The 18244-nt window shown below is 43.4% G+C and overlaps 1 protein-coding gene and 1 long non-coding RNA gene across 2 annotated transcripts; both read left to right on the top strand.

Annotated features, from left to right (window-relative positions):
• Window positions 1-310: 310 nt before the first annotated feature.
• LOC138779376 (uncharacterized) lies at window positions 311-5829 on the top strand. The gene is made up of 5 exons (XR_011361097.1): window positions 311-350; window positions 973-1014; window positions 1553-1588; window positions 4761-4799; window positions 5792-5829. It is a non-coding gene; the product is annotated as an uncharacterized lncRNA (long non-coding RNA).
• Window positions 5830-6015: 186 nt separating this feature from the next.
• Window positions 6016-11837, top strand: LOC138779375 (major centromere autoantigen B-like). The gene is made up of 12 exons (XM_069956589.1): window positions 6016-6057; window positions 6323-6361; window positions 7374-7415; window positions 8928-8966; window positions 9591-9641; window positions 10026-10073; window positions 10234-10281; window positions 10451-10498; window positions 10866-10916; window positions 11173-11205; window positions 11483-11530; window positions 11650-11837. Exons 4-11 carry the CDS (start codon window positions 8935-8937, stop codon window positions 11526-11528), a joined length of 357 nt encoding a protein of 118 aa, XP_069812690.1. The 5' UTR covers window positions 6016-6057; window positions 6323-6361; window positions 7374-7415; window positions 8928-8934; the 3' UTR covers window positions 11529-11530; window positions 11650-11837.
• Window positions 11838-18244: the final 6407 nt, after the last annotated feature.

Below are 18244 nucleotides of genomic sequence, written 5' to 3' on the forward strand. Positions count from 1 at the left end.
TCCGCAGCCACTCCATGGTGTGAGCTGCCACATGAGACGTGACGTCTCCAAGCAGCTTACCCATTCATCGTCTGTAGCGGAGTTCCGCCTCGGCCGCTGAATGGGTAAGCTGCTTGGAGACGTCACGTCTCATGTGGCAGCTCACACCATGGAGCGGCCGCGGACCTCCGCCATCCATAACCACCCCCTCCCCGGCCGTATCTGAAAAATACCCCCGGGCCGGAGTACCCCTTTAATGACGTTCTGCTAGAAAACTGTTGTCTCTAATGTGTGTCTGGTTTTCACTATCTTCTCTATTCTATCACTTACAGGAGCGAGGACGACACCGAGGAGGACACAGAGGATTGGGAGTAAGTATCTCATAGTCTCGTCTTAAACGACAAGCCTATGAAAATTACAGTGTTAGGAGTTTTTTTTTAAGGGGTAATTCAGCAAAAAATTCTTTCAAATCAGCTGGAGCCAGAAAGTGCCAAAGATTTGTAATTCACTTCTGTTAAAAACATTTCCAGTACTTCTCAGCAGCTGTAGGTTCTGCAGGAAATGGTGTATTCTTTCCAGCCTGTTGCTTTCTGACATCTAAGTCTGGGAAAGGAACTGCCCAGAGCAGTAGCAAATCCCCATAGAAAACCTCTCCTGCTTTCCAGAATAGAAAGAATACAACTTCCTGCAGGACATACAGCAGCTGAGAAGTAATGGAGGGCTTGAGATTCTTTAATGGAAGTAAATTACAAATCTCTGGCACTTTCTGGCACCAGCTGGTTTGAAAGAAAAACTTTTTTGCTGAACTACCCCTTTAATTTTACATTAGTTGTATTTTTTCTCGCAAAATTTGTTGCATTTTATTTAAATGTAAAACTAAAAATGTAAAACTTGTGTGACCCTATAATTCCTCCCCTATAGACACCAATCATTGCCAGGATGTCTCTAATGTGTGTCTGGTTTTCACTATCTTCTCTATTCTATCACTAACAGGAGCATCATCGACGACATCGCGGAGGATTCGGACGATTGGGAGTAAGTATCTAAGTCTCGTCTTAAAAATTAGTGTAAGGAGATTTTTTATTTTTATTTTTTTAAAGGGGTAATTCAGCAAAAAAATTCTTTCAAATCAACTGTTGCCAGAAAGTGGCAGAGATTTGTAATTTACTTCTATTAAAAAAAAATCTCAAATACTTATCAGCTGCTGTATGTCCTGCCGGAAGTGGTGTATTCTTTACAGTCTGACACAGTTGCTCCCTGCTCCCACCTCTGTCTGCGACAGGAACTGCCCAGAGCAATAGCAAATCCCCAAATAAAACCTCTCCTGCTGTCCAGACTGGAAAGAATACCACATCCTGCAGGACATTCAGCAGCTGAGAAGTAATGGAGAACTTGGGATTTTTTAATGGAAGTAAATTACAAATCTCTGGCACTTTCTGGCACCAGATGGTTTGAAAGAAAAAAAAAAATGTTTACTGAACTATTCTTTTCTTATTGGTGAAATTCTGCCAGAAAACTGATGTCTCCAATGTGTGTTTGGTTCTAACCATCTTCCCTATTCTATCACCAACAGCAGCGACGACATCGATGAGCGTCTGGAGGATTTGGAGTAAGTATCTCACAGTAACATACAGTATATTATAGTAATATAATCAGTCACAGACATGTCCGCAGGGGATCACGTGTTAAAAAACAAACCTATGATAATCAGCATTTTAATCTTTCAAATCAACAGGTGCTACAGAGTGCCAGAGATTTGTAATTTACTTAAAAATCTCAACTCTTCCAGTATTTATCAGCTGCTGCATGTCCTGCAGGAAGTGGTGTATTCTTTCCAGTCTGACACAGTGCCCTCTGCTGCCACCTCTGTCCATGTCAGGAATTGCCCAGAGCAGCAGCAAATCCCCATAGAAAACCCTCTCCTGCTCTCCAGACTGGAAAGAATACACCACATCATGCAGGACATACAGCAGCTGATAAGTAATGGCAGACTTGAGATTTTTTCATAGATTACAAATCTCTGGCATTTTCTGGCACCAGTTGATTTGATTTTTTTTCCCTTTTTTTAATGTTACTTGCATTGTTTTCTAGCAAACCTTGTGTAACCGGTTGCTTTTGATAATAGTCGCAGAAGGCTATAACCACACAGATTTATAGAAAAAAGAAGAGATTTATTACAGAAAACAATACTTAGCTGCAGTTACAGATGGTACAGATGCATGGTTGTTCCTTCCACAATGAAACGGGGAGCCCCATTGTATATTATGGACTAATATACACCAATTTAGCGCGATGACAGGGTGCTGGGCACCTTCCATCCATGGTCCCAGCTGAGGCTGACTAGAAGCTACATACCCCCGATCTTTATAGTAATTTGGGTGGGGGGTGAGGTGCTTCCAGAAATGTCTATGTAGACCACTGATGACCATGAATGGAAGTTTCCCAGGCCCTGTACATGTTTACCAAGCAAAATGTGGTTGTACAATTACAGCTACATGCATTTTGGCAATAACAACAACTGTGTCCTCCAATGTTGACATCTACCTATTCCCATGCACTTAGCTAAATACAAACCAATCCCACTTACACAGCCAGCTAAGATAGATAGATGGATGGATAGATAGAAGATAGATAGATACAAATAAGACATGAAAACACTACATTCCTTCCTATCACATGAATAAGACACTTTAATATTCTGAAATAAACCCATACGGTTACACCTTGCAGAATTTTGTTTGAATAAAGTGTTTTTCTATGTGTCTGATTTTTGTGGTGTTTTTCCCCATAGCAGAGCATGTGATTCATTGGTTTCTCTTTGAGGCTGGGTTTACACATGGCAGTTTTCTTTGGAAAGCTGCCATTGCAGTTTTTGATCCAACACCAGAAGTGGATTTAAAGTAATGGGTACAATAAAGGAAGCGCTTATATGTCTCCGACCTGCCGGATCCACTCCTGGCTTTGGCTCAAAAATTACAGTGGTAGATTTCCCAAAAAACTGTCTTGTGTGAAACCAACCTCAATCACATGAACTGTAAAGTAAAAAAACTAAAAAATTAACAAAACACACAACACATATGTAAAGAAAAGACGCCATACCTAGAGCACACACCAAGGTCCCAAAGTGACAAAAAACACCATCCGGTGATGCTCTTATTACACTGAGCGGAATCTGCCGAATCAGGACCATTCAGTGGATTATTGCTCCGTGTAATAAAGAGCGATCGTGTCTTTTGGTCCTGATCTAAAATCATCAGTCGCCGACTGCACATCTCTACATGTAATAGTGATGTGCGGCTGACGGCTGATGACTATATATAATAAAGTATATACATACCTGCCACACTCCCAGGTGCTTCTGCCTGCTCCTCGGTATCATCCTGTTAGCAGCAGCCAGTAATGATGCGTTTACACAGGCAGATTTATCTGACAGATTTTGGAAGCCAAAGCCAGAAACAGACCATAAACAGAGAACGGGTCATAAAGGAAAGACAGATTTCTCCTCTTTTCAAATCCATTCCTGGCTTTGGCTTCCAAAATCTGTCAGATAAATCTGCCTGTGTAAACGCACCATAAGATACCGGGACTGGGTAGAAGCATTGGAGAACGTGGCAGGTATGTATATACTTTACATATTATTTTACACTAAAGGCAAGGGCTGCACGGACGTCGATAACAATATATATATATATATATATATATATATATATATATATATATATATATATATACACAGCCCTTGCTGCACGATTATCGAGCTGTGTAATAGGCTCAGTAAATCTAGCAGATTGGTGCTCATTTACATTGTCAATCAGGCCGTATAACATGGTGCTTTGCCTGAACTAAGGGCCCTATTCCAAGGGCCGAGCAGGGCACGATCAACGATGTAAATGAGCGCGTTTACTGGGCCTATTCCACAGCCCGATGATCGTTAAGCGAGGGCTGCAGGGACATGGTTACCGATGTCCTTGCAGCCCTTGCACCATACATTACCTGGTAGGACTTCTCCGCTCCGTCTTCCTCCCCCGGTCCTGCGCGCTCTAGCTTCAGAATGGTCTATCAGCTGACAGGCCACTCGGCGGTCCCGGCCTGTGATTGGCTGAGCGCTCTCACAGCTGACAGGCCATTCTGAAGCTGGAGCGCGCAGGACTCGGGGAGGAAGACGGAGCGGAGAAGTCCTGCCAGGTAATGTATGCTGTGCTTCTCAAATCATCGGTCGCCCGCGGCGCACTGCTATTCCACCGTAGCGATGCGCGGTGGGAGACCGTTGATTTTAGGTCTGGCCCTAAATAATTGATCAGCCGATGACACGATCATCGGCTAATCGTTTTCTCTATTCCACCGAGCGATAATCGGCGGAATCGGGCCCTAAGTCTCCTCTATCATCATGACTGACGGCCAAGCCAAAACAATCAGTCAAGTTGATAGGGGAAAGGCTGGGGGGGGGGGGGGCTAGGATTGGAGCGAGGGGAGCAGTGGCACCTTACAGGTTAAGCCACACAGGAGGGATCTGATGCCTAGCAACATCCCCTTGGGTATTTAAAAAAATGTCCATTGGTTTAATATAAAAAAGTAAGAAGACTTTTTTTAAGGTGAACTCACATATTGTACTTTATACATAGTTTGACAAAGATTTTGTGCCTTTTTTGGTCTAATAAATCTGGGCCAGTGGATTTCCAATGTACATGTTTCTATAAAACCTCCCCCAACATGCAGCACTTGGAGGACAGACTAATATCCCCTTTATAATATGCAATTATTTTTTTATTATTATGTAATAGGTGGAAGATGGCCGTGATGGACGCCCCGTGGATTTTCAGGTAATAACACTACATTAAAACAGCAAAAAAATCAAATAAATCATTTTTACAATAGTTTTCGCCCCGCTCGCACACATCTCTGCCTGTGCCATAGACTCCATTCTATGGTCGGGCGAATTCCGCCGTCCACCCAAAGAATTGACTTGTCAATTCTTCGGGTGGATGGCGGAATCTGACCGACCACAGAACAGAGTCTATGGCACGGGTGGAGATGCGTTCCAACGCGGGTGGCCTAATCCGAGGCGGGTTACTAGCGAGGAATTGAAGAGGAAAATTGTCTGCTTGAAATTCATCTATTTAGCTCTGGCAGAATAGGAGCAGAATTTGAGCAGAATTCAAGTGGAATTCCAGAAGAATTCAAACCCCATTGACTTCTATAGGATTCTCCTGGTGGAATCGGCTTAAAAAATTGCTATGTCAATTCTTTGCCTGAAGGTGGATCCGTGGCAGAAAATTTTGCTTGAAAATTCTGCTGTGTGAACAACAGAGCGGAAATCCCGATGAACACAATAGAACATTGCTCTATTCATATTTTATAGGAAGAATTTCAAGTGGAATCCGCACAGATAACCTGCCACAGATTCCACTGCTCGCATCTCCTCCTGTTCCATTGACTCCATTCTATGGTCGGGGGGATTCTGACATCCGCCCAAAGAATTGACATGTCAATTCTTTGGGCAGATGGCGGAATTTGCCCGACCATAGAATGGAGTCTATGGGACAGGTGGAGAGGCGGAATCAACTGGAGATTATCCGCACGGATTCTGTAGTGTGAACGCACCTTAAGAGCGGATACCGCTTCAAATTCTTGGCCTATTTCTCAATGTGCACATCCCCTTAAGGGGAAAACTGGCAGTGACAACAAGGAGTTAATACATATCAGTGATGGAATTCATGTTATATCGGGAGGCCGCAATAAATAACATTTTCTGAAAGTTTCAAATGGGACCAAGTAACAATCATCCTAACCAACCCGATGTTCTCTGTTACAGAGACGACAAGTACCCGCTCTACAGTTGGGTCCCGAGCCTGGAGACCATCGTGTAAGTATAAAGAAGCAGCAGAGATATAATCATCCATCTACATGATATCACAATATGAGTCCATTTATATCTGTGTTCCCCGCCCAAAACTCACATCTGTATATTCACATATCCCCAAAACTATGGGGCAGATTTAACACACGAGCTGGTTTCTGATCTATATACAGGGAGACTGACGAAGACAAGGAAGATGACGCGGCTGCGGACATCCCCTGGTGAGGGCTCAAACCTTATAGTATTGTGAATACATGTTTATTTTTTAACCATCTTGTATAGAGAGAGGAGTGTGGGGAGGACAGGATAGGGGGCGCTCTAGTTAGACATAGAATCATATTTTTTTATTTATTTTAACTGCATCTTCCCCTATAGACTCCGATCATCGTGAAGATGTCTCTAAATATCATTATTGTCGTTCTGCCAGAAAACTGATGTCTCTAATGTGTCTGGTTTTCACTATCTTCTCTATTCTATTACTAACAGGAGCGAGGACGACACAGAGGAGGATTCGGAGGATTGGGAGTAAGTATCTCATAGTCTCGTCTTAAAAAACAAGCCTATGAAAATTAGTGTGAGTGTTAGGAGTTTTTTTAAAGGGCTAATTCAGCCAAAAAATTCTTTCAAATCAGCTGAAGCCAGAAAGTGCCAAAGATTTGTAATTCACTATTGAAAAAATTTCCTTCTCAGCAGCTGTAGGTTCTGCAGGAAATGGTGTATTCTTTCCAGTCTGTTGCTCTCTGACATCTAAGTCTGGGACAGGAACTGCCCAGAGCGGTAGCAAATCCCCATAGAAAACCTCTCCTGCTTTCCACAATAGAAAGACTACCACTTCCTGCAGGACATAAGAGAAACAGATTGCTGAACTCAGGGAGACCAGCCAAATGACAACACTGCCGGCTGCTAGTGAAAGCGCTCATTGCAGTGAAGTCCTAGGTGCATTGCCCCCTGGGAAACATCAATATGAAAAAGAAGAGCCTGTGGAGCCTCAATGAAGAGTCTCAAAACACAGGACTAGCCAGATATCCCTCCGGGAAGGACCCAGCCAAGGGGCAGCTCCTGTTAGGAAACCACCAAAACCACCATATTAAGTGGGCCTATAAGTCAATGTAATGACAAGGGATAAACCAAGGCTAGGTAACCATCCACAGATAACTGTTTGGGGTGTTGCCCCTTATCAATGTGGAGCAGGATTGCTGTACGTCCTACAGGACATACAGCAACTGAGAAGTAATGGAGGACTTGAGATTCTTTAATGGAAGTAAATTATAAATCTCTGGCACTTTTTGGCACCAGCTGGTTAGAAAGAAAAAAACTTTTTTGCTGAACTATCCCTTTAATTTTACATTAGTTGTATTTTTTCTAGCAAAATTTGTAGCCTTTTGTTTAAATGTAAAACTAAAAATGTAAAACTTGTGTGACCCTATAATTCCTCCCCTATAGACACCGATCACAGCGCGGATGCAGTTCTGCCAGAAAAATGATGCCTGTAATGTGTGTCTGGTTTTCACTATCTTCTTTATTTTATCACTAACAGCAGCGAGGAAGACACCGATGATGAAGATGAGGACGATTGGGAGTAAGTATCTCATAGTAAACAAGTGTTTGAATCTTTCTTGGGTAGTTCAGGAAAAAAACAAACTTTCAAATCAACTGGTGCCAAGGAGTGCGAGAGATTTGTAATTTACTTCTAATAAAAAAAAATCTCAACTCTTCCAGTACTTATTAGCTGCTGTATGTCCTGCAGGAAATGGTGTATTCTTTCCAGTCTGGCATAGTGCTCTCTGATGCCACCTCTGTCCATGTCAGGAACTGTCCAGAGCAGTAGCCAATCCCCATAGAAAACCCCCTCCTGCTCTCCAGGCTCGAAAGAAAACACCACTTCATGCAGGACATACAGCAGCTGATCAGTAATGGATTTTTTCATAAAATATAAATGTCTGGCATTTTCTGGCACCAGTTGATTTGAAAGAATTTTTTTTTGCTAAACTACCCCTTTAATTTTACATTACTTGTATTGTTTTCTAGTAAACCTTACAGCATTTCGGTTAAATGATGTGTATTTCTTGTGTCTGATTTTGTGGTGTTTCCCCATAGCAGAGCATGTGATTCACTGGTTTCTTTTTAACGCTGGAATTACACATGCCAGTTTTTTTTGGAAAGCTGCCATTGCAGTTTTTAAGCCAAAACCAGAAATGGATTCAAAGTAATGGGTACAATAAAAGAAGCGCTTATATATCTCCTACCTGCCGGATTCACTCCTGGCTTTGGCTCAAAAATTACAGTGGAAGATTTCCAAAAAAAATGTCTTGTGTGAAACCAACCTCAATCACATGAACTGTAAAGTAAAAAACAAAAACTTTCACAAAACACACAACACATATGTAAAGAAAAGACGCCATACCTAGAGCACACACCAAGGTCCCAAAGTGACGAAAAACTCCAAGTAGACAAAAGCATTGATGGCGGTGACTTTCCCATCTCATCCGGCTCCAGCATTTTTCTGCAAATAAGAAAAGGGACGTTTTTGAGCCGGATACCAGAAGTAACAGCCTTGTAGACATACACACGGTGATATTCCCAGGCACTCATTTACAATTTGTCTCAACTAAATCTCCTCTATCATCATGACTGACGGCCAAGCCAAAACAATCAGTCACGTTCATAGGGAAAAGGCTGGGGGGGGGGGGCTAGGAGAGAGGGAAGCAGTGGCACCTTACAGGTTAAGCCACACCTTTAAGACACTTACAGGTACACAGGAGGGATCTGAGGCCTAGTAATATCCCCTTGGGTATTTTAAATAATGTCCATTGGTTTAATATAAAAAAGTAAGAAGACTTTTTTTTTAAGGTGAACTCACATAATGTACATTAAACATAGTTTGACCAAGATTTTGTGCAAAATTTTCACAAAAATATTCCAACCCAAATGCCCAGTGCTAACAGCATATTTATAGTCAGATCATCTGGTCTAATAAATCTGGGCCAGTGGATTTCCAATGTACATGTTTCTATAAAACCTCCCCCAACATGCAGCTCTTGGAGGACTGACATCCCCTTTATAATATGCAATTTTTTTTATCATGTAATAGGTGGAAGATGGACGTGATGGAGGCGCCGTGGATATTCAGGTAATTACACTACATGAAAACAGTAATAAAGTCAAATAAATCATTTTTACAGTATTTTTTTTTTTTTTTTTTTACTTGTTATTTTACTTGCTTCACCCCATAAAAGCATAGAATAAACAGTGATCATATGTGGCCCAAAATGACATGTCAATTCTTCCGGCGGATGGTGGAATCCACCCGACCATAGAATGGAGTCTATGGCACAAACGGTGATGGGGGACGAGCTGCGGAATATGTGGTGGGATATGCGCATGGGTTCCGTAGTGTGAACGCACCTTAAGGCCATGGGCCGCAGATGAACTTTCGGGCCGCAGTGTTCTGATGCGGGCACATCAGCGCGTGCCCACATCAGAACTTCTCACAGCACACAATGAAGCAAGCGGGCGAAGGGGAGGGATCGGTGCGAGGGGGGGCGATCGGGCATGCGTGCCGCCGGGGGGTTAAAGGGGCCGGGTCCGGTACGTGTTAAACTATCCTTAAGGGGACAACTGGCAGTGATCCCAAATAAATATCATTGATGGAATTAATGTTATATAGAGAGGCGGCAATAAATAGCATTTTCTGAAAGTTTCAAATGGGACCAAGTAACAATCATCCTAACCAACCCTATGTTCTCTATTACAGAGACGACAAGTACCCACTGCACGGTTGGATCCCGAGCCTGGAGACCATCGTGTAAGTATGAAGAACCAGCAGAGATATAATCATCCATCTACATGATATCACAATATGATTCCATTTATATCTCTGTTCCCCGCTCAAAACTCACGTATGTATATTCCCATATCCCCAAAACTATGGGGCAGATTTATATATGTGCACCCCTGAGTACATTGAGAAAGAGGCACAAAAAGCTGTGGCCTCCATCTGCTACTAATTTATCATGGTTTATGCCGAAAAACAGGGAAAAACCAGGGCAGAAACCTACACCTGCTGCGGAGCACTTGTAGATTTCTGCAGCTGCCTTGTGGTAGGTACAGGTCCTGCTGGATTTACACTGGTCCTAATAAATGTCTATATATATTTATACACACAAGCTGGTTTATGTTCTATATACAGTGAGACTGACGAAGAGGAGGAGGCGGACGAGGCAGAGGACAATTCCAGGTGAGGACTCAAAGCTGTGTGAATACATATTTATTTATTTTACCATCCTGTATAGAGTGAGGAGCGGCAGGAAGACAGGATGTGTGTGTATATATATATATATATATATATATATATATATATATATAAATACACAAGCTGGTGAATGTTCTCTACACAGTGAAATCGACGACGACGAGGAAGATGGCGCGGCTGCGGACATCCCCAGGTGAGGGCTCAAAGCTTATAGTATTGTGCATACACGTTTTTTTTTTTTTTTTACTATACTGTATAGAGAGGAGCGGCAGAAAGACAGGAGGTATATATATATATATATATATATATATATATATATATATATATACATATATACAAGCTGGTTTATGTTCTCTATACAGTGAAATCGACGTCGACGAGGAAGAGGACGAGGCTGCAGACCCCCCCAGGTGAGGGCTCAAAGCTTATAGTATTGTGAATACACGTTTATTTTTTTCCCATCCTGTATAGAGAGAGGAGCAGTAGGAGGGCCGGATAGGGGGCGCTCTAGTTAGACATAGAATCATATTTTTCTATTTATTTTAACAGCATTTATTCACATTACAAACTGCTGACACTGGGACTTAGTTGTTAAGGTCCCCATACACTTTATACTTTCGCTGGCTGTACCTGCAATATACAGTACTATATGGTTATTGTATAGAGCAGTGTACAGCTCACTACATTACTATTGCAATCACTTTCTTTACAATAAACTCTATAATCTGTAATATAACAATACATTTATATATGAGATGGTTTACATTCTATACACAGAGAAGAAGAGGAGGACGAGGAGGACAAAGGGACGGCCATGGAGATCCCCAGGTAATGAAACAAAACTTATAACATTGTGAATGCAAGGAATTGTTATTTACAATCCTGTATATAGAGAGAGGACGGGGGCGCTCTATTTAGAGGTGGGATCTAATTTCTATTGTGGGTAATAGTGAATAGTATATTACTGCAGGTGTGAGTAGAGCTGGTAAAAGAGCATTGTTTCTATATAATGTGCTCAGAAGTTCTGGTTTCCTTACACTAACCATTGATTTCCCTCCATTTCTTGCTCATTTCTCCTCGGCAGAAGCAGCAGCAGGAGGAGATCCATCTTATCCAGGTAAATATAAGGGATGATACACTTACATGATAACACACTTCTATAGCTGCACTGTATATCCTCATGTCATCACTATATATTATATTATCAGTCACATATAATAACCACAAAAGGCCTCATGTACATAATACAGACATACAAGAGACATGGTGCCGCCTGTATCTCACCCACTAGGATAGCACTGAGTCCCCTCTCTCCAGTATAATGTCTATTCCCCATCACTGCTGACAGGTCTGATCTCAGGAAAGTCATGCTGGTTTTTCTCTTTCCCTTATAGACTGCGGGCGCTGTTCTGCTGCTGCTGCGCCACCAAGGAGGAGTAAAGGTGAGTACCCAAAATCCCTTCACACCTCAGATCACTTTTATTCTGACTGTATATTCATATGGAGCCTATATATGTAACCTGTCATTATTAACACATTGCTTGTTATATATCCTATCTAGATAACACAGCGCCGCCAGTGTGAGGAGAAGACACCCGACCATCTGGAGCTGTCTGGAGGAGGAGGCGTCCGGAACATCAAGTGGTAAATGGGACGCCAATAACATCCGGAGGACACATTTACCACACATGGGGGAGGAGGAGCCCCCCTTTTACCATCAGAGATAGGAGGAATAGACACTCACAACACCTAGAGGGGTCTGGAGGAGGTGCCCTTAAAGGGGTTATCTTGGTAACTAAAAAGGCGTTTCCTTCCTCGCCGGCGTCTCACTTCTGGTTTGGTCTCCTCTCACACCATCATCTTCTTATCTGGCAAAACGGAGGCGGCCTGAGACAGTGGGCCAGGTACTTTGTTGTGATTGTTGCATGTGGGTGAAACTAGTGGCGGTCAATGTACAAACAATGTTGCCGATGTCATCACAACATTGTGCGTACATTGACCACTGCTGGCGGCGAGTTTCACCCACATGTGGTGATCACACCATAGTACCTGATCTACTGTCTCAGACCTTTGCCAGCTCAGAAGATGTTGGAATGAGATGAGTCCGAACTAGAAATGAGATGCTGGTAATGGTGGAAATATCTTTTCAGCTCCCCAGATAACCCCTTTTAACATCAAGTGGTAAATGGGGCGCCCATACCATCCGGAGGATATATTTACCACACATGGGGGAGGAGGAGCCCCCTTTTACCATCAGAGACAGGAGGAGTAGACACTCACAACACCTAGAGGGGTCTGGAGGAGGTGCCCTTAAAGGGGTTATCTTGGTAACTAAAAAGGCGCTTCCTTCCTCGCCGGCGTCTCACTTTTCGTTTGGTCTCCTCTCGCACCATCATCTTCTTATCTGGCAAAACGGAGGCGGCCTGAGACAGTGGGCCAGGTACTTTGTTGTGATTGTTGCATGTGGGTGAAACTAGTGGCGGCCAATATACAAACAATGTTGCCAATGTCATCACAACATTGCGCGTACATTGACCACTGCTGGCGGCGAGTTTCACCCACATGTGGTGATCACACCATAGTACCTGATCTACTGTCTCAGACCTTTGCCAGGTCAAAAGATGTTGGGATGAGATGTGATTGAACTGGAAGTGAGATGCTGGTAATGGTGGAAATATCTTTTCAGCTCCCCAGATAACCCCTTTTAACATCTAGAGGCAAATTAGGGGCCCGTAACATCAGGAGGATTTATTTGCCTCTTATGGGGGAAGGAGGAGCCCCCTTTTACCATCAAACATAGGAGGACTAGACTCTAAGAACACCTAGAGGGGTCTGGAGGAGGCGCCCTTAGATAAGTTAACTAGGGAGCTAGAAGGCATTATCTTTCCTTTTGTCTCTCATCTGGTTTTGGTGTCTTCTCATTCTACACTATCTGACTTGGCATAAAGGCAGCGGGCTGAGACAGTGGGGCAGGTACTGGGCTGTGATTGTCACATGCGGGTGAAACCAGTGGTAGCCAATGTACACACGATATTCCATCATTGTGCATATATTGGCCACTACCGGCGGGACTGGTTTCACCCACATGTGGTGATCACACCATAGTACCTGATCTCCCACCTCAGCCGCCACCTCTATGCCAGGTCAGAAGTTGTCAGGATGAGATGTCACCAAACTGGAAGTGAGATGCCGGTGAGAGAGGAAAGGAAATGCCTGTTCAGCTCCCCAGATAACCACTGTAACACCTAGAGGCAAATGAGGCGCCATTAACCTCATTGGGGTTCATTTGCCTCAAATGGGGAGGAGGAGGCCCCCTATAACATCAGAAAAAGGGGGAGAAGACTCCTTTAACCCCCTCCCGCCCGTAAATTCACGTCTGCTGGCATCAGAAACCACCACCACCTCCTGATGACCCTCTACACCCCAGGAGCAGCCGGTGAGTATTTCCCATCTGGCACCCGGAAAGCTCAGGAATAATAGCTGCTTGTTGTAGCCCTGGGGCCATTGACACCAGGGATCTTACCACAGCGCTATTATCCCTGAACTCTCCGCTACAGGCCTGGTAAGTATCGCACCTCACAGACACATGACAACTACACACACACACACACATATATATATACACATAAACATGCACTACACATAGATAGCGGCTGTGATCCTGGGACTTGCTCTGATCGCCACATTTGGGGTCGGGAAGGAATTTTTCCCCTTGAGGACAATTGACTCTTCCCTCTTAGGGGTTTTTGCCTTCCTCAGGATCATCTCAGCCTCACAGCCCCCACAGTCATACATGTAAAATTACTCTCCCTATAACTTGAAATAAAATATATTTTTTTGCCCCTTTACATCTTTGTGTCTGTGTCTTTACTTCCAGGTAGTGTCCGGATCATTCCGCACATGGCGATACCAAGTCTCGCTATTTTTAGTTACATTTTTATTTGAAAAATGGGAAAAAGGGGGTGAGTTAAATTTTCATCAAGTGGGCAGTTTTCTTATATTTTTATTTAACATTTTTAAAGGTTTGCTTTTATTTGGACAAACTTCTGATATGTCATAGTGACACGCTAGAAGATTGTGTGGGTGGGGAAAAGGTGCTGAGACCCTTACTGATTGCTAGAATGAAGGGGCAGAAGTGCAGTAGGTTAATCGCCCCTCATAAGTAGATGCCCCCGGTAGTTAGGCAATTTCCCCATTAGGTGTGTGTGTTTGTGTGTGTGTGGGGGGGGGGGGGGTTACCCCCTATTGCAGTACACAACGCATGTCACTGTACTCTTGCTTTACTTGATGACAGTCTTTGATACTTGCTTAAACATGTGGTCTACACTATGGTCATAAGAAGGAAAATAACAGTGGACCATGGAAGCACCAAGTCACATGATCAGGCACAGGTGACAAGTATCCATTACCGCTACACAAAGAACAATACAGCCAATAATACCGCCATACAGTGGTCAGAATCATTTGTACACAAGTCATCACACTGCCGACTATATGAGAGAGTAAAGCACTGATCAGAGGATCTGGAGGATCGGTCAGCTCTCCTGACCTGTCTAGTTTAGGAAAAACTCATATTACGGAAAGCAATTGTGGAGCGTCTCTTGGGAGCACTCTGCATTGTGTCACTCCTTTTATTCCTGCTGGAAATGTATGAATAAATGGTCGACTATTTGCTACCAAAATACATACATTTATTTTAATAAAGTTATCTTAGAAAGTAATGTAACTTTATTAAAGCAATGTATTAGTAATTTAAGGGGGGTATTTTTGAGTCTCCAGAACAACCCTTTATTTGTTTGGCAAAACCACACTAAAAACCTTAAAGAAGTTATCCATGATTAGTAAAACATGACCGTATTCCTATAGAAACAGCACCACTCCTGTCCTCAGTTTGTTTATGGAATTGCAGCTCAGATCCGCTGAAGTGAATGGAACTGAGTTGTAATACCACACACAACCTGAGGACACGTATGTCGCTATTTTTGGAAGAATGTTTTTCTAATCCTAGATAATTTCTTTAAAGCGAATCTGTCATCCATTGAACACCTACAGAACTAATGACAGTGTTATACACTTTGTATTGCAATGTTAAGGGAAACTATTACTACTGGTGATATCTCTCACACAGGGCGCTGAGGATGAAGTTAAGTTTCTTCCCTTCATCCTTAGCACAATTTCTGTGATATTAGGAGTTAAATCCCCATGTTATAAGTTGTTTTGGTGCACTGGGGGCGGGGCTACAGCTCCAACATGAACTGATCTGCCCCCTGGCCGCTCCACCCCCCCTAATGAATATCAGCAGAGCGGGCTGGACAGTGCACCAAAACAACTTATTAGCATACGGATTAATCTCCTAATATAACAGAAACGGTGCCGAGGATGACAGCAAGAATCCTACTCATCCTCAGCGCTCCGTGCACTATAGGAACATATAGTTTTTCATAAGGTTTCATAAATCTCCCCCAATATCTTTATTTTCCATCTTCGTATCTTTTGTTTCCTAAAAATATTTTGCAGCACTCCAGTCAAGGAGGGATTAAGTGCAGCAGAAATCTTGTGGGATTATTTGTCAAAGGGAAAATCTGTGCCATTTCCGCACCAATAACCACAGTGGAAATCTAATGTGGGTCTATGTATGAGGTGATACCTTCGGCTCAGCCGTCTCTGTCCCCATCTGATCCTCAGGGGTGTCACGCCCGCTCCTCATCTGCCGGACGTTCTCCAGTTGTTGAGCTTTTTGTCAGTCTCCTCCATAGCTTCATATTCTACCTGTATCCTTCTCCTGCTGCTCCAGGGGATGAGGCCTTCACAGCCTGGCCTGAAAACCAGTCACCAAAGAAGGGAATTTAGCAGAAGAATGACCTAGAAGTTCCCCTATTTAGTAGTGTCACGTGTGCGTCCAGCTACCCTCTTCTCAGCAGGATCCAACATCCATTTTTATAGCCACGTTCAGACAATCTGTCCAACACTTGGAGTTTTTCTTGTAGCCACATCCCCTCACCAGACCAATTAAGTTTTGCTCTTGTGAGTTCCCCTAGTGGTTCAGCTTTAATTGTGTGCGGTGGATGGCATGATTGGGCGAACAGGATAGTGTTGGCAGCTATGGGCTTGTGATACGTGTTGGTACTCACTGTCTGTTCGTGTATATTGCCAACTAAAGTTAAGTCTAAAAAGGAAATGCTTTAGGTATTCCACTCCAATGTGAACCTCAAGTGTAAGGGGTTGACATTAAGATAATCACCAAAGGCAGGTATGGCGATGTAGCGGCCAGTTTTTCTTGTACAGGCAATGAACATGTTGCCCAACCTCCACGCGGCGGAGACAGACGTAATATGCTCCTAAACCGCAAAGCTTTTTGTTTTTTTACTTTGGGCACCCGACATCCAAATGGTCTCAACCACTTCTTTGCTAACATTATATATATATTTTGTATATGTGCACACATGTGCAGATGTCTGAGAGGTCCACCACCCAGAGGGGCGTGACCAGGATAATAGGTTTCACGGGAACGGGTAAATAGAATTTCTTTATTATGAACCAACCACCCCAGTTTCGCCCTGGATTTTTCACTGTTGCCCAGAGTACCCCTTTAATTTCAATAGCCAACATACAGCCTGCTGCAGCCATAGCACACACACATACACACATAGCCTGCTGCAGCCATAGAACACATGCACAGCCTGCTGCAGCCATAGCACACACACACACACACACACACAGCCTGCTGTAGCCATAGCACACACACACACACATAACCTGCTGCAGTCATAGCGCACAAACACACAGTCTACACTACTTATGGCTTCTCCTCCTCCTTCTTATTACACTGCTGCTCATATACATTCATCCAGCATCCAGGAAGAGAACAGCACAGATCTCCCCCCAAACAATGGACTCTTCAAGCTCAGAAACAAACTGACAAATAGTGACCGACAACTTTTTCCCGATCACCCTTATCTAATAGGGGCAGTGTCCTATTTGAATGTTGCTCATAAAATATATTGATGATCAAAACTTATAAAATTTATATCAAAACAATTCTCAAAATTTTTAAGATTATTTAAAAGCTGGAGTCGAAGTGGGTAAACTTTTTTACGACTCCGACTCCACCCAAAACTAGCTCCGAGTTTACAGCCCTGGTATAAAGTAGGTCAGACAAACAGTGCAGACAAGGTTCCTGTAACTGCACACTCACCTTAGTTGGTTGTGCACTAAGCACAGCTCTATGCAGAGCTATTATATCCAGGGGAATCAGTACAGCTGGCCGGGATGCACTCTAGTCAGCGACTAGTTGTAACAAGGATGAATAGACCCTGGCTTGGATTACGCCAGATAGCACAATACTTCCTTCGAAATGGCCCTGCAGATGACCGGACTGGTAAGGTCCTGGGATTGCAGTGATAGTGCTAACAGAGGGCACTCTGAACAGGAGTTAGATACAAACGGAGAGTCTTTTACTAAACAAGTGTTTCAGCTCTCGCATCTAATAGAGCCTTTCTCAAGCTTACAAACACTCATATCCAAAGTCATATTTAAAGGGAAAGCCCCAAAGTCATATATAGAGGGCATGGGGCTTGCCCTTTCAATTACTTTGGATTTGAGGCTTTGTAAACTCTATTAGATGTAAGAGCCAAAACACGTCCCTCGTTCAGTAAAAAAAATTCCATTTGTATCTACCTGTTGTTTAGAGTGCTCTCTATTAGTCCTATCACTGCAATCCCAGGACCTTGCCAATCTGGTCATCTGCGCGATCATTTCGTAGGGAGTATTGTGCTATCTGGTGTAATCCAAGTCAGGGTCCATTTGTCCATTCATGAGGCAGCAGCAGTTGGTGATGGAGGAGGAGTCTGACAGTGATGGGGAAGGGCCTGTAAGTGAGGGAGGAGGGACCTGTCATTGATTAGGAAGAGGCAATCAGTGATGGATGAGAGGCCTGTGAGTGAGGGACGTTCAGTCAGTGATAGAGGAGAGGACTGTTATTGATGAGGGAGGAGTATTCAGTAATGGAGGAGTGGCCTGTTTGTAAGGGAGGAGCAATCAGTGATGGAAGAGGGGCCTGTAAGTGAGAGAGGAGCAGTCAATGATGGAGGAGAGGCCAGTGAGGGAGGAGCAGTAAGTGATGAGGGAGGAGCAGTCAGTCATAGAGAAGGGACCTG

This window comes from Dendropsophus ebraccatus, unplaced genomic scaffold, assembly GCF_027789765.1.
Source record: "Dendropsophus ebraccatus isolate aDenEbr1 unplaced genomic scaffold, aDenEbr1.pat pat_scaffold_729_ctg1, whole genome shotgun sequence".
Taxonomy (NCBI): Eukaryota; Metazoa; Chordata; class Amphibia; order Anura; family Hylidae; genus Dendropsophus; species Dendropsophus ebraccatus.

Coding starts and splice junctions, on each gene's coding strand:
- LOC138779375 (XM_069956589.1), top strand. CDS start 8,935: ATGGACGTGATGGAGGCGCCGTGGATATTCAG. Junction 8,967..9,590: donor GAGGCGCCGTGGATATTCAG/GTAATTACACTA, acceptor TCTCTATTACAG/AGACGACAAGTACCCACTGC. Junction 10,917..11,172: donor ACGGCCATGGAGATCCCCAG/GTAATGAAACAA, acceptor TCTCCTCGGCAG/AAGCAGCAGCAGGAGGAGAT.